General features: G+C 31.5%; 1 protein-coding gene across 50 annotated transcripts in view; it reads right to left on the bottom strand.

Moving 5' to 3' along the window:
* Window positions 1-17,145, bottom strand: part of LOC127723104 (uncharacterized) — a 268,798-nt gene that overhangs the window by 142,819 nt on the left and 108,834 nt on the right. For all 50 annotated transcript variants that reach the window (XM_052229577.1, XM_052229578.1, XM_052229579.1 and 47 more), the window contains exons 7-14: window positions 14,732-14,924; window positions 10,835-10,989; window positions 7,978-8,056; window positions 6,954-7,032; window positions 4,992-5,175; window positions 4,334-4,467; window positions 3,107-3,295; window positions 1,367-1,516 (exon numbers count right to left, since the gene is read on the bottom strand). In XM_052229577.1, coding sequence (XP_052085537.1) covers window positions 1,367-1,516; window positions 3,107-3,295; window positions 4,334-4,467; window positions 4,992-5,175; window positions 6,954-7,032; window positions 7,978-8,056; window positions 10,835-10,989; window positions 14,732-14,924 — 1,163 coding nt within the window. The remainder of the gene's footprint in view (window positions 1-1,366; window positions 1,517-3,106; window positions 3,296-4,333; window positions 4,468-4,991; window positions 5,176-6,953; window positions 7,033-7,977; window positions 8,057-10,834; window positions 10,990-14,731; window positions 14,925-17,145) is intronic.

Raw genomic sequence — 17,145 nt, 5'->3', positions numbered from 1 at the left:
CCTGGTAGTCGGAGGGATGCTAATGGATGCATCCAACTGTAGTTTGCATGTAGAGTGGACCCCAGTGAACACATTAATCACAACAGTTGTTAGGTCGAAGTGAAACTGATCTGGGTACAACAGTTTAAAAAAGGTCATTTGCACCAAAATTCTAAAAATTTCCAATTTTTTCCAATTTTTTACTTTAACTGGACCTGCAACCGGAAGTAGTTGTTGCCTAGGCGTATTTTGATAATAAACACGATCAGTAGTTAAATGCCTTGGGGTTTACACTATTTGTCCAAGTTTCAGGCCTCATAACTTCGTGTTTCAGACCTCGAAGGTAAGCCCACCCCTCCAAAAAACCCAATTTTGTCCCATTTCAATTTTCGAAGTTCGTATTTGAGCTCAAAATGAACATTAAAAGTGAGAAAGATGACAATTAATGGTGTAAGATTGAGGAAACATGCATACACTTGGAATTAAATGGCATTACGTTGACCTCCAAATGTATGGAGCGCCATTGGTGCCAAATAACTGTGGTCTGGGTACTGCCGTAATATTACGGCCCCCGCATGGTAAGGGTTAATAGTTTCTTTAAATAAATTTTGAAGTAATATTCTCACATAACTTACCATGTGATCACTGGACAAAATATAAAACACCACTTTCTTAAAAATTGGATTAAATGGAAACACTATCAAAATATCTGTCTTGTCTTATTATAATTTACTATATAAATAACACATAGCTGAGAGGGTGATAGAGCAGATTGTTACCCCGAGAAAACATTGTCAACTGAGGCGAAGCCAAGGTTGACAATGTTTTTTCGAGGGGTAACAATCTGCTCTATCACCCTCTCAGATATGTGTTATTTAATTTATTATACTGAATATTCTGTTATTACTGTCTATTAAATTTCAAATTCAAAGTAATAAACTATGACGTCTTGTACATAACAATCACCCATATTTATTAAAGCGCACACTTGAGCAAGTGTCTCCGTGAAGGGTAACAGAGTATTTGCCATGGGATAGAGTAAATTGTCTCCCTCGTATTAACCAATCAAAATCTGGAATTTTGACATGAAGTATAATAAAATATAATGTTCTAGTATTGAAATAAATTATTGTCTACTACTAATGTTTGCAGCAATACAAAATTAGGAGATGTGGTAGGATTCTCAATGAGACAACTATACGACAGAGTCAAAATAAAGCGAATTTAAGCAACTATAGGTAATCATGGGGTCACTTTAGTTGCATCATTTCTTCACGTAACTTAACTTCTGGGACATTAACCAAGGGAATTATCTCTCATTAAGGAAGGATTTAACAGGAGTCCATTGACATCTTCCTATGAGGTATTATATCTTTATGTAACTTACCTTCTGGGACATTAACCAAGGGAATAATCTCTCATTAAGGAAGGATTTAGCAGCACCAAGTCCATTGACATCTTCCTCTGAGGTATTATTGCCATACATGAACACATTATGTTTCCGACTGTGTCCATGTAAATCACAATATAATAAAATCTGAAAGTAGAGAAAGTTATGGTAATGATTGCAATAAAAGGATAGAAATAACTAAAGGATGACTTTTTATTGGTTAATCTGTTGGGTTCATTCTTTACATTGTCTATATGTAATATTTGTCACTGTACATTAACTAAAGGATGACTTTATATTGGTTAATCTGTTGGGTTCATTCTTTACATTGTCTATATGTAATATTTGTCACTGTACATTAACTAAAGGATGACTTTTTATTGGTTAATCTGTTGGGTTCATTCTTTACATTGTCTATATGTAATATTTGTCACTGTACATTAACTAAAGGCTGACTTTTTATTGGTTAATCTGTTGGGTTCATTCTTTACATTGTCTATATGTAATATTTGTCACTGTACATTAACTAAAGGATGACTTTTTATTGGTTAATGTGTTGGGTTCATTCTTTACATTGTCTATATTTATTGGTTAATTTGTTGGGTTCATTCTTTACATTGTCTATATGTAATATTTGTCACTGTACATTAACTAAAGGATGACTTTTTATTGGTTAATCTGTTGGGTTCATTCTTTACATTGTCCATATGTAATATTTGTCACTGTACATTAACTAAAGGATGACTTTTTATTGGTTAATCTGTTGGGTTCATTCTTTACATTGTCTATATGTATATTTGTCACTGTACAATAACTAAAGGGTGACTTTTTATTGATTAATCTGTTGGGTTCATTCTTTACATTGTTTATATGTAATATTTGTCACTGTACATTAACTAAAGGATGACTTTTTATTGGTTAATCTGTTGAGTTCATTCTTTACATTGTCTATATGTAGTATTTGTCACTGTACATTAACTAAAGGATGACTTTTTATTGGTTTATTTGTTGGGTTCATTCTTTACATTGTCTATATGTAATATTTGTCACTGTACATTAACTAAAGGCTGACTTTTTATTGGTTAATATGTTGGGTTCATTCTTTACATTGTCGATATGTAATATTTGTCACTGTACATTTAATAAAGGATGACTTATTATTGGTTAATCTGTTAGGCTCATTCTTTATAATGTCTTTATGAAATATTTGTTACTGGACGTTAACTAAAGGATGACTTATTATTGGTTAATCTGTTGGGCTCATATCTTATATTGTCTATATGAAATATTTGTCACTGGACATTAACGTCTAAAGCAATGCAATACAATAGGCACATAGAAAACACAAATCTTAAATATAGGGTTTTTTTCCCCAATTCAGTCATGATTGATTAGTTTCAGTTTACAAGCTTTGGGTTTTAACATTTTTAGAATATAAAAACATTTGCATGATACACTTAATTCAGTGTTTACTGGTAAAAACATGTACAATACACATCAAATTCAATATTAGCTAACAAAACATGTGCTCTACACTAAATTAAATATTTACATTTAAGAACATGTGCTCTACACTAAATTAAATATTTACATTTAAAAAAATGTGCTCTACACTAAATAAAATATTTACAATTAAGAACATGTGCTCTACACTAAATTAAATATTTACATTTAAGAACATGTACCCTACATTTAAATCAGCATTTACACTTACTTAAAAATATGAAAAATACATACTTCATGTCTTTCCAGAATTTTTTCTATAAGTGTTTTTGTATGCCAAACAGTTGGGAAACTTTCTTTACGTGGGTGTCGGTAATTTCTATTTAAATCTCTAGCAGCCAATGAGCATCTATAATTCCCAACTATCACACCGTCTGGATTTAACATCGGTACAATTTTAAATATAAACCTATTGCGAAGTTCCTGTGGAGAAAAAAACAGATAAATTTATCTACTGAATGAGCATATAATACTGTATCATCGGAAATTTGTGCATCCATTTATTACTGAAACTGTTTAACAACAGACACAATGATGCAAGATTAATCGTTGCAATTTCAGGAAAAGCTCCATACAAAAAATGCTGTAAATATTTACAGTGCAAGTTTTTAATTTTTCGAAACCTATCCTGTCATTGTTTTTGCAATAATAAAAAAATCCCCAAAATATCTGAATTTTCAGTAACTGATTCTATACAAAAGCATGTTTAGTTTATTTTGTAAATAAATCTTGGTGAACTGCAAATTGAGCTTAAGGATGTTTGCTACTCTATTTCAAAATAACAAGATTTTTAAAAAACTGTTATAAACTGATATTGTATAAATAACGGAAATAAAAAAGTCGAAAAAAATTAAGGGTTCGTGTCCTTATTTTCGACATATAAGCCACTGAAAAATTGGCGCGAAATGTTTCTCTCTAGAATTTTCATACATTTAACATTGTCACCATTTTTCTTTCGAAAACTATGAAAAAATAAGGATTTTATAGGATTTTCAAATATGGCTTTTTAAGCTATATGTAATAAAATTATGAAAAGAAAAGTAGGGGATAGCGGCCAAAATTTTTAATGACACTACATGGATAAAACCAGAGGATTCCAAATATCTGACAAAAGTTAAAAAACAAGTAGAGTGAACATCCTTAAAGAAACTCAAACCGGCAAGTATAATAGTGTAAATCTTAACCATTTTTATATTTCATTTTTATCTGCCCATTTCAACTTAAGACCAAATCATCACTTTACCTTTAAATTCATTTCTTACTATTTTATTCATATCATATATGAAAAAATAAATTTGGAAGGTGTATGAAAAAAATTTATATTTCCTCTAAATTAATTTAGAGGATTCCATTTTTTTCATCAAGTATCCAATTTCACTGTTATCTTAATATCACAAATCACTATACATTTTTGGTCTCAGTTTCTTGTTTCAAAATAATGTAGTTATGATGACAACTGACCTTAGCGACTGGGTCACTAGAGGTAATGAACTCTAAGAGTCCTTTCATCATCCAGCTAGCCTGAGTTTCCCCAGGATGTACTCTGGCAGTGACTACAACAAACTTCTTCTTGTGTTGTTCCTCTTTAGATGCACCTAAATATATAAACATAGGTCACAGCAACCCAGATGTAACTATTAATTATTCACTAATATGATTAATTACCTTAAAATCTATTTTAAAAACTTCATAATTTACAATTGCATAAGAATAAAAGTAAAAATAGGTCACAGCAACCCAGATGTAACTATTAATTATTCACTGATATGATTAATTACCTTACAAGCTAGTAAAACACTTCATGATAAACAATTATATAAGAATAAAAAAGAAAATATAGGTCACAGCAACCCATACGAACCTATAAATTCTTCACTGATATGATTAATTACCGTAAAAACTATTTTAAAAACTTCACAATTAACAATTGCATAAGAACAAAAGTAATTATAGGTTGCAGCTACCCAAGAACTTATTCTGTAATTATAGTATCTAATTGGAATTAACCCTACTGTAAAAGTGGTTTTGAATTTTCTAGGACCAAACTTGTTTATTTTACAAAACCTATAGAAGAATAAAACTATTTCCAGCCTGTAGTTCACAAAGAAATTGCACTTACCAAAATTAGAAACTGTTACAAGAAAACAACTATTTCCAGCCCGTGTTTCACACAAGACTTCTCGCTTCATACATTCCTTTCTATCAGGAGCATTGATTAGGGAGTCTAAATCCTCCTTTAAATCTGTAAATGTGTAGGGATAACAATGGGCAAGATAACAAGCATCATCTTCATGTGGGAAATCCTGAAAAAAATATAGAATACATAGAACAATGGGCAAGATAACAAGCATCATCTTCATGTGGGAAATCCTGCAAATATATAGTATACATATAACAATGGGCAAGATAACAAGCATCATCTTCATGTGGGAAATCCTGCAAATATATAGTATACATATAACAATGGGCAAGATAACAAGCATCATCTTCATGTGGGAAATCCTGCAAATATATAGTAAACATATAACAATGGGCAAGATAGCAAGCATCATCTTCATGTGGGAAATCCTGAAAAAAATATATAGAATACATATAACAATGGGCAAGATAGCAAGCATCATCTTCATGTGGGAAATCCTGAAAAATATATAGTATACATATAACAATGGGCAAGATAACAAGCATCATCTTCACGTGGGAAATCCTGCAAATATATAGTATACATATAACAATGGGCAAGATAACAAGCATCATCTTCATGTGGGAAATCCTGCAAATATATAGTATACATATAACAATGGGCAAGATAACAAGCATCATCTTCATGTGGGAAATCATGAAAAAAATATATAGAATACATATAACAATGGGCAAGATAGCAAGCATCATCTTCATGGGGGAAATCCTGAAAAATATATAGTATACATATAACAATGGGCAAGATAACAAGCATCATCTTCACGTGGGAAATCCTGCAAATATATAGTATACATATAACAATGGGCAAGATAACAAGCATCATCTTCATGTGGGAAATCCTGCAAATATATAGTATACATATAACAATGGGCAAGATAACAAGCATCATCTTCATGTGGGAAATCCTGAAAAAATATATAGTATACATATAACAATGGACAAGATAACAAGCATCATCTTCATGTGGGAAATCCTGCAAATATATAGTATACATATAACAATGGGCAAGATAAAAAGCATCATCTTCATGTGGGAAATCCTGCAAATATATAGTATACATATAACAATGGGCAAGATAACAAGCATCATCTTCATGTAAGAAATCCTGAAAATATACAGTATACATATATAACAATGGGCAAGCATCATCTTCATGTGGGAAATCCTGAAAATATATATAATATACATATAACAATGGGCAAGATAACAAGCATCATCTTCATGTGGGAAATCCTGAAAAATATGTAGTGTACATATAACAATAGGCAAGCATCATCTTCATGTGAGAAATCCTAAAAAAGTATAGTAGTTATAAACATATCAGTGGCTGTCATTGATTCATGTCTGTCATATACGTTTTTCCTAAATTGTGTTGTTATAAATTAGGCCATTAGTTTCCTCTTTTGAATTGTTTTACATTTTTCATGTAAGCGACTTTTATAGCCAACTATACGGTATGGGTTTTTCTCATTGTTGAGGCAGTACTGTTGCCTATTTTTGCCTGGTGAGCTAAAATATATATAGTTTAAATATGACAATGCGGAAACATCCTCCTCTTCATCTTCGCTAGCCAAGGGTGAACATGCCTCACATTCACTTTCTGCAGATTAAGACAGAATTTGTGTATACAGCATTGTGCCATCTAGTGACAGACAGAAGTCACACCCACTCTGACTACATCATTCTTGACCAATGGCAGCACTTGTGCGATCTTTTGTTCAGAGGTGTAAAAATGGCTGTGTTCAGTGTTACAAATTTCATGAAGCAAATACTGCAAATATACATTTTTCCCATTTTCATGAGGATATTGTTGTATTTTTTAGGGGTAAAGACTCGTGGCACAATCTACATGTGGCAATTGTTTAGAATAGTTAAAACTTACCATTTGCCATTCCAACATGTAGTATGCTATTCCTCGTGTCAGTAAGGGGCAGTGTAAATGCATGACATTACGAGAATAACTGAAAAAAAATAATTAACAATTTATTCACATTGAAAATCAAATGATATTTTCTTTTCTTTTTGGACAAAAGAAGCAAGTTTTAACAACGTTTATTGTCTAGTTAATCACAGGACTGTTTAAGTACATTTGGTTACTGGTTTAGAGTGGTCTCATTGGCAATCATACCACATATTCTTATTTTTTCATATAGAACCAATATTACTTTCCCAAAACATGATATTCCAATCAATGCACTATTTCAATAAATTGTTGACACAGAGATGTGTCCCGACTGTCGACAAAAATTCAGAAAAAGACAATCTGATGGACAGCACCATTGCTACTTAATTCAAATTCGCTGGACCATGAAATTGGGGGTAGGGCCGTGAAATAGTCGACAAACTGAGATGTATTATAGTAATTGCAACTTTACATATAATATCATTGATCTATCACAAGTAGTTCCAATCAAACTGACTTAAGCAGAAAACTTAACATTGAAAATTGCTTATTAATTCAAAGTCACTGGACCATGACCTAATATAACCTGCCAACTATCCCGATTCATGGGGGATATCCCCCATAAGAGGTGTTGACCTGAATTTTTAAATTCTTTATCATATAAACTGAACACCTCAAAACAGGCATTCAAATGAGTTAAAAGGGTATTTAAGCACATATATACTCATTCAAACAATATAGTTGTAGATTAAGAAAACTTATCACAATCTAAGAGGATGAAAAGTTGGCAGGGTTGCTTGTTGATTTAAATGTACATGTGATAGGGCTGAGAAAACAGGAGGTAGAATTGACAGACAGACATCCACTATTTCTTTGTCCCTACACCACTTTGGGGAGAGAGTTTACCAAGAACATAATTGGCTTCCTCCACTTATGAATTTGTAAAATTTGAATTAAAACCTCACAATATAAACCAACATGTTCAAAAAGGGGAAATACTTACCTAATATGATGACCTGCTCTCATCCATCCTCGACCAAGTAACTTGGCTTCCTTCTCTGAGTATTGCAATGGACGCATGCCTGAAATAAATAAGGTCGTTAGTTCCAGAGAGTATCAACAGCTCAGTAGTCAGTGCTTTGGTACTGACATAATTTATAAAATACTTTTATAAACTTCCCTGTTAATAAGCTATGAAAAACTACTTAGAAGCTAAGGTTCCAACTCCCACTGGTTGACCTTACATGAATTTAGCTGTTCTGATTAGATTCCTTTTAGTTATATAGCTCCCAATGTTTCTACATATTTTTTCATCCCTTGATTTCAAATGTGTAGGTCTGAGCATTCCTGCTGATGGTTTGTGTGTTGTTTTGATTGATTGATCAATTTTTTGTGTTTAACGCCACTTTAAGCGCTCTTGGTTATTTTGTGGCAGCCTGTTTTTATTGGTGGAATGAGCCGGAGTGCCCAGAGACGACCACAACTTTCGACAGGAAACTGGCAATCCTAGTCAATTAAGATTGGAGTCCAAAACACCTGCATATTTAGTTCTCTTTATCAGAACTTTGTTGCACAAGTTCAATTCCTTTCAAAAATTCATAACTATAAGACAGCAACCTATCAAAGATTATTATGAACGAAGATGGACATAATAAAATGTGACCTTCAACAAAAGTCAAAACAATAATTACAAATAATGGTTCATGATTTTAGCTGGGCAGAAGACAGTGCAGTTAAACTAGTGGTAATACTAAATTGTTTCTAATTTGAGAGTTTTTTTACAAAATTAGCATGGATAAAATCTACAGAGCCATAAATCAGATTGTCGTTAAAACAAAATATTTATTATTATCCTATTACCTTTAGTAAATGAAGCGAAACTAATGACGTTACTGACACTCATCAAGTTCCGTTCCATATTTATACAATACTTAATACGTAGATTTGAAAGTCCATATCAAATATCTTTTTGTATAAATATTTACTTTGTTAATGGATTAAATCAATTAATGTCACGAATTTCCTTTGATCATGGTGATATTTATCCCTTAAGAATATTTGTACATATATTGTATGTATAAACAGCGTTTTTATGTTTACTCAGTTAGACATTGGTCAGTTCCAATGAACTTGTTCTTTATAGATTTGAACTCAATATAAATGAAAAGTTTGTCATAGCTGAAGAAATAGTGAGATGTCAACTAAGCTAAAAGAGGGGCGAAAGATACCTGAGAGGGACATTCAAACTCATAAATCGAAAATAAATTGACAACGCCATGCATGGCTAAGAAAGAAAAAGACAAACAGACAAATAATAGCACAGTAAACACTACATAGAAAAACTAAAGACTGAGCAACACCAATCCCACCAAAAACTGGGGGTGATCTCAGGTGCTCTGGAAGGGTAAGCAGAACCTGCTCCACATGTGGCACCTGTACTGAGAACACCCTTCTTTTTCATAAGGGAGTCGAGATAACATGAATGGTCATGATGAAAGATTTTTTTTAAGTCTATTTCTAATTTTAAATCTTTGAAATCTTTTGTGATTTAGAGCTTGCTATATGCTACCATCATCTCTTTTTATTCATACCTCAAGAAGTCTGGTTTTCTAATGGTTGGACACAAACAAAAACTTTATACTAGATCCCCGTAGGAAAATTCAGGCTAAGTTAAGTCCAAATCAGTTCAGTGGTTTGATGAAGATTTTTATAGAAAGAATGCATAAACTGATGGCAAGACTGAAATGGACCTATTTGGGCCATTTAGGCTACAATTTTTTTCAAAACAACCACTATTCTATTGAGTTCTGGTTTTCAAAATAACAAGACAGCACATAAACAGGAAATATGGTCACAGAACAATAATTGGATGAAATCAAACAAAATTCATTTAGTACTATGGTTTAGACAACCAGTTCACATCTACCACAACATTGACCTTTCTATGTATTTAGTACTATGGTTTAGATAACCAGCTCACATCTACCACAACATTGACCTTTCTATGTATTTAGTACTATGGTTTAGACAACCAGTTGACATCTATCACAACATTGACCTTTCTATGTATTTAGTACTATGGTTTAGACAACCAGTTCACATCTACCACAACATTGACCTTTCCATGTATTTAGTACTATGGTTTAGACAACCAGCTCACATCTACCACAACACTGACCTTTCCATGTATTTAGAACTATGGTTTAGATAACCAGTTGACATCTACCACAACACTGACCTTTCTATGTATTTAGTACTATGGTTTAGACAACCAGTTGACATCTACCACAACACTGACCTTTCCATGTATTTTGTACTATGGTTTAGATAACCAGTTGACATCTATCACAACATTGACCTTTCTATGTATTTAGTACTATGGTTTAGACAACCAGTTCACATCTACCACAACACTGACCTTTCTATGTATTTAGTACTATGGTTTAGACAACCAGTTCACATCTACCACAACACTGACCTTTCCATGTATTTAGAACTATGGTTTAGACAACCAGTTCACATCTACCACAACATTGACCTTTCTATGTATTTAGTACTATGGTTTAGACAACCAGCTCACATCTACCACAACATTGACCTTTCTATGTATTTAGTACTATGGTTTAGACAACCAGTTCACATCTACCACAACACTGACCTTTCTATGTATTTAGTACTATGGTTTAGACAACCAGTTCACATCTACCACAACACTGACCTTTCCATGTATTTAGTACTATGGTTTAGACAACCAGTTCACATCTACCACAACATTGACCTTTCTATGTATTTAGTACTATGGTTTAGACAACCAGCTCACATCTATCACAACATTGACCTTTCTATATAGTTAAACCTACCATAATTATATAAACTATCTCTTTTGAGCAGATTGACGATTCTAAACTTGTACACAACACCCGGTACTGTGTTTGATACTCGGAAGTAATACCATTGTGTGTGTCTGTTAGTGTATAGGTCGGTTTTCAGCACCAATTCATATTCAAATTGTCCTCTGTAAAACAAAAAAAAAAACAAATATGTGTTTGGTCTATAACATGTGTAACAAAATATTAACTATGTAATTGATTTATAACATTTGTAACAAAATATAACTATGTGTTTGGTTAATAACATTTGTAACAAAATATAACTATGTGTTTGGTTCATAACATGTGTAACAAAATATAACTATTTGTTTGGTTTAAAACATGTATAACAAAATGATAACTATGTGTTTGGTTTATAGCATGTGTAATAACACAATGATAAATATGTTGTCACCATGGCAATAATGTGAACATAAGTTTCTTTTGAACACCAATTTATAGTCAAACTGTTTGCTGGTAAGATTATTAAGGCATATCCACATCTCCTTTGGTAAATTACAAAAGACTATGTTGTGGTTATAGAAACTATGGATTACAAAGTACAGGTTGACAAACAAACGAAAGCAATGATAACAATACAACCCACCTAATCAAGAGGTATGGGATTATATTAGGGTTATTAATTCTTTATATTGGTTCTGTATATAGTGTACATGTTAGGGTTATCAATACTTTATATGGATTACAAAGTACAAGTTGACAAACACTTTGTATGGGTTCTGTATATTGTGTGCACATGCCTAAAAATATAAAGGCTCTACATATGTAATGAGTACTTTTGAAATAGGTTTCGGTATTCATTGAAGGTTGTAATGACCTGTAGTGATTTACATCCTGGTTCATAGTTCTATGTTGGCAATTGTTTCATTGGCATTAAATTTTTTTGACATATTATTTCTGTTTATTTTTTTTCAAGTTTGTATGAATTATGATTTTATATCATTTGCATGTTTGTGATAATTTAACTGAACATATATTTCCTCTCCACAGTAAATTGAAATGCTTGTTTTAATTTTATATTATAATTTTTAACATCAGATTTAACTGAACATATATTTCCTCTCCACAATGAATTGAAATGCTTGTTTTAATTTTATATTATCATTTTTAATATCAAATTTAACTGAACATACATTTCCTCCCCACAGTGAACTGGAATGCATGTTTTAATCTTATATTATCATTTTTAACATCAGATTTAACTGAACATAAATTTCCTCCCCACAATGAAATGGAATATTTGTTTTAATCTAAAATTATCATTTTTAATATCAAATTTAAATGAGCATATACTACAAATGTCTTCTTAAGAATTAATAGGTTTTGAAATTCTACTTCTTTTTAAAAACGATCCAATTTGTAATGGCTCTGAGCTAGATGTTTAAATTACTTTCTATTTTCAGGATCGTATTACAAATTTGTATGAAAGACAGGAAAAATTAATAAAAGAAATATTTAAATATATTTCATTAGACTGTTGAAAAACATTCAAATATAATTCAGGTCTATTAAACTTTTGTAAGAATGAAAAAGATGTGATATATTTCACCGATTTTTACATGCACTTTATATATATAATGCTGTGACATTAAAGAGTAACTAATTGAATGACTTTAGACTAGTTTTTCGTTGAAATTGTAGTCTAGATAGCATTTTAGCCAAAGGCAAAAGTACCGTGGAGTGTGTAAAACTCAAGAGTGTTACTGAGATCATACGTCAGCCTTCACTTGCTTACAGCTTAATCTATAGAATTCTAATCAAGTAATAAGACTCTCTTCTCATATTTATAGGCCTTACAATATTATAACTCTTAAATATATATATATTAACAGGTGAAAAGTGGTAAGTAACTTTCAAAGAAGTTGAAGAAAAATTATCTCCTTTAAATAAATTTACATATATTTTTTTTGTTAATAGTACAAAATGTCAGAATTGTGAATTCTACATTTAAGTAAAAAAAAAAGAATGAAAATCAACTTTTTCATGATCACAGGAAGTTTCAGAAAGACTAATAAGTATTATCATAAACAACCTAATACCAACAAAAAAGTAATTACCTTGACAAATATAAAAATTGGTGTTCTATTTATGGTAACAGTGGCCATGTTGGTTGTCTGCTTCAAACTGGCATATTCTGAATGTTTTGTTTTGGTCTCTGGTGGAGAGTTGTTTCATTGGCAATCATATCTCATTTTCTTATTGTATATTAATTAGAGAAAGTGTTTCCTGTTTTTTCTTTGTCTTTATTAGTTTGTTAAAAGCATACATCTTGGATATTATTTATTGCATATAGCTTAAGTTATTCCACTGGTTAAAAAGGGGGAAGGCTGAGATATCAAAAACTAGTTTAACTCTGTGTCTCAAGTTCGTACGCTTACCCCCAAGACACTTCAGTGATAGCCTTAAGTCAAATCATATGCTTTTTGTTATTTAGAGAATCTGGTGTCGATCACAGAACTTTGATAGTTCCTGTAAAGACACCTCATACTGTATAATTATTTACATCTATCTTAGTCTCTGGGCTATTTAGGACTAATAGTTAACTGTAAAGACACCTCATACTGTATAATGAACTCTAGATGTGTTTTGGTTATATTTTGTGTTGTTGGTTTGCTGTCTCATTTATGTATACTCCACATCTCCTGTTATTCATATTTGAAAATATGATGGGCAACATTACTTTTTGCAAGAAAATATCAATTTACTACCATGTATAATTTCCTTGATATAAAAAATAATCATCAAATTTCTTCTACCATAGAATACAGTCATTATTTAATACTATAGTGATGGCATTTTTATTTTTTATAATATCTTTCTAATTTCATTAATGTTTTAACAATTCAAATTTTACACTAACAATGAGGTAACATGATTCTTCCCATGAGAAATTTTAACAATTACAAACCAACAAAGGAAAGATAAATTTAATATATTTCAACGGCACTTACATTAATTGATGTTTTATATATAATTTGTTTAATTTGATTTTCAAAGTTATAATACATCATTTTACTATTGTTCTGTTATTATCTATTTAAATTTTAACTTTAATTTTGTGATATTAAAAAGAAAGTTTGGCAACTAAGTATCTCAGAGATCCCCCCCTATGATTCATACAACAGATAAATGACTTTCATATTATTTATTGTATAATATCCCATTGTCACAATAAAGAGCGCTTGGGTTCCTTTAAATACAATTTCACTATTTCACAATTAAAGTAAATTTTTATGTTTTTGATCAATATACTGTATATCCGGCCATAATATTGCCTATTTACTGGTGATGGTAAATCTTCAGGTCAAAATAAGGTCAAACTGCTGTAAGACCAGGGAACCCCTCATAAATTATTGAAATCTATTGGTCTGCATTATTCATAATAGGATGTTGTTCATCAGTTACCTTTGATGTACTGTTCTATTTATTATAGAAGACAGTTGTATCTCAAACAAGTAGAAAACAGTTCTGTTACATTTCTTTTGTTGCAAACTTTTTGTTTCTCATAGGATATATTTTTCTAGTGTGAGTCAAGAAATAAACTTTTACCAGTATTTAATTAAACCAGTCTCAAATCAATAGACGATTTACAAATTTTGTGCAATTTCCGATTTACAAATTTTGTGCAATTTCCGGTAAATTTCTTATGTCACAAAGCTTATATTATTACATCACAGTTAAAGACCTGATTGTTCAAAGACATTGTTTATGGGGATGACTTCGGGTCAACTGGTGCAACTCATTTAATAAAATAACTTGAGATTGGTGTGTATTCAAAAATATATAAAATGTAAAACTCACTCCTGGCCTGCCGTATTAGTTACGATGACTCTAAAAGTCGAGATTCAAAGTTATATATTAACTTACACTCTCCTGGCCTGCCGTAAGTTACCACTCTCAAATCGAGATTCAAAGACGAGGTTAGGACAACATCCGTCAGGGACAGGTTGCGGCTGTCTGTCCCGACTACTTCTTTCTGAGTCATACACAATCAACACCCCTCGCCATTTAGATGTAAAATGTGTAACTTGGTTGTCAAATGTTTTAGGATACTGTAGATCTGTAAAAAATAATATATATTTCAAAATACAATGTAAGTGTGGACACATGGTAATGTTTTGCCTACTTTATAATTAGATGATGAATGAGTTTAATGTCCAGTGTCAAATAACTAATTTTGATATTTTGATATTGATATAAGTAAAATAAAAGTATGTACAATTTGAAAGTTTGAAAATTTGAAGAATTATCTCTGAAAGGTAAGGTGTTTAGGAGTTGACAATTGCACATTCTAAAGGTTTTTTGGTTGAACCTTGTTTAATATGATGCATCACATTTGTTTCATCTAATTATTCGAAAGGGATTTGTTTTAATTATGTATCATCTATTTATTAGAAAGGGGTTTGTTTTAATTATGTATCATCTATTTATTAGAAGAAGGTAGGTTTCTATATCTTGAGACAGAATGTCTCAATATAAACATAAATTACACGCTGGTATAATATATACAGTGAGCGTCACAGAGCGCATAAGTTAATGTCATTTTTTTTTAAACTCCCATAATCTTTCGTTTTTGTAATCCATTGTCAATTTTATAAAATTTCTCATATCATTGTGAAATGAACTGTGGTTTGTAAACCGAAATTCCATTAGATATGAATGCAGCAGAAAGTATTGATTAATCCATGTGAAATATTTCTTACATCTAAATTAAGTATCAATAATAATAAAGCAACGAGATATTTATAAATTTTGGATCTATTCAGGGAAGAAAGGATTTGATATTAAATCTACTGGATATAGACTTTAAGTTATTAATTTAATATTAATATAAATGAAGGAAAAAATCAAATTAAATTTATCCATTTATAAACCTAAAATAATTTATAAAGGCAAATAATCTATATATTTTTGATAAAATAGGTTCACCTTTAATATAAGTTTACTTTCATATCAGTTTAGTATGTAGTGTTCTATATCTTATAAATCAATTAATAAGGTCAAACAAAAAATAAACTGGTTTGAGAGTGTTTTTAAGTCATTGCTACTGAAGAACAAGAGTGCACACGCTGAAATGTCTCGCCTTCTTTATGTTGATAGTCCTAAATATAAAGCTTTATTACAACTGTCACATAAACTTAACATTGACCAATGAACCATGAAAATGAGGTCAAGGTCAGATGAACCATGCTAGGCAGGCATGTACAGCTAACAATTCTTCCATACAACAAATATAGTTGACCTATTGCTTATAGTTTAAGAAAAACAGACCAAAACACAAAAACTTAACTCTGAGCAATGAACCTTGAACATGAGGTCAAGGTCAAATAAAACCTGCGTGACTAACATTTAGATCATAAAATATTTCCATACACCAAATATAGTTGAACTATTGCATATAGTATTAGAAAAAAAGACCAAAACTCAAAAACTTAACTTTGACCACTGAACCATGAAAATGAGGTCAAGGTCAGATGACACCTGCCAGCTAAATATGTACACCTTACAATCATTCCATACACCAAATATAGTAGACCTATTGCATACAGTATTAGAAAAAAAGACCAAAACTCAAAAACTTAACTTTGACCACTGAACCATGAAAATGAGGTCAAGGTCAGATGACACCTGCCAGCTAGACATGTACACCTTACAATCATTCCATACACCAAATGTAGTAGACCTATTGCACACAGTATAAGAAAAACAGACCAAAACACAAAAACTTAACTATAACCACTGAACCATGAAAATGAGGTCAAGGTCAGATGACACCTGCCAGCTAGACATGTACACCTTACAATCCTTCCATACACCAAATATAGTAGACCTACTGCATACAGTATAAGAAAAACAGACCAAAACACAAAAACTTAACTATAACCACTGAACCATGAAAATGAGGTCAAGGTCAGATGACACCTGCCAGTTGGACATGTACACCTTACAGTCCTTCCATACACCGAATATACGAGACCTATTGCTTATAGTATCTGAGATATGGACTTGACCACCAAAACTTAACCTTGTTCACTGATCCATGAAATGAGGTCGAGGTCAAGTGAAAACTGTCTGACGGGCATTAGGACCTTGCAAGGTACGCACATACCAAATATAGTTATCCTATTACTTATAATAAGAGAGAATTTAACATTACAAAAAATCTTAACTTTTTTTTCAAGTAGTCACTGAACCATGAAAATGAGGTCAAGGACATTGGACATGTGACTGACAGAAACTTCATAACATGAGGCATCCATATACAAAGTATGAAGCATCCA

The sequence above is a fragment of the Mytilus californianus genome, unplaced genomic scaffold (assembly GCF_021869535.1).
Source record: "Mytilus californianus isolate M0D057914Y unplaced genomic scaffold, xbMytCali1.0.p SCAF_13, whole genome shotgun sequence".
Taxonomy (NCBI): Eukaryota; Metazoa; Mollusca; class Bivalvia; order Mytilida; family Mytilidae; genus Mytilus; species Mytilus californianus.
The sequence above is the reverse complement of the archived record's forward strand: the minus strand, read 5'-3'. Positions and strand labels throughout refer to the sequence as shown.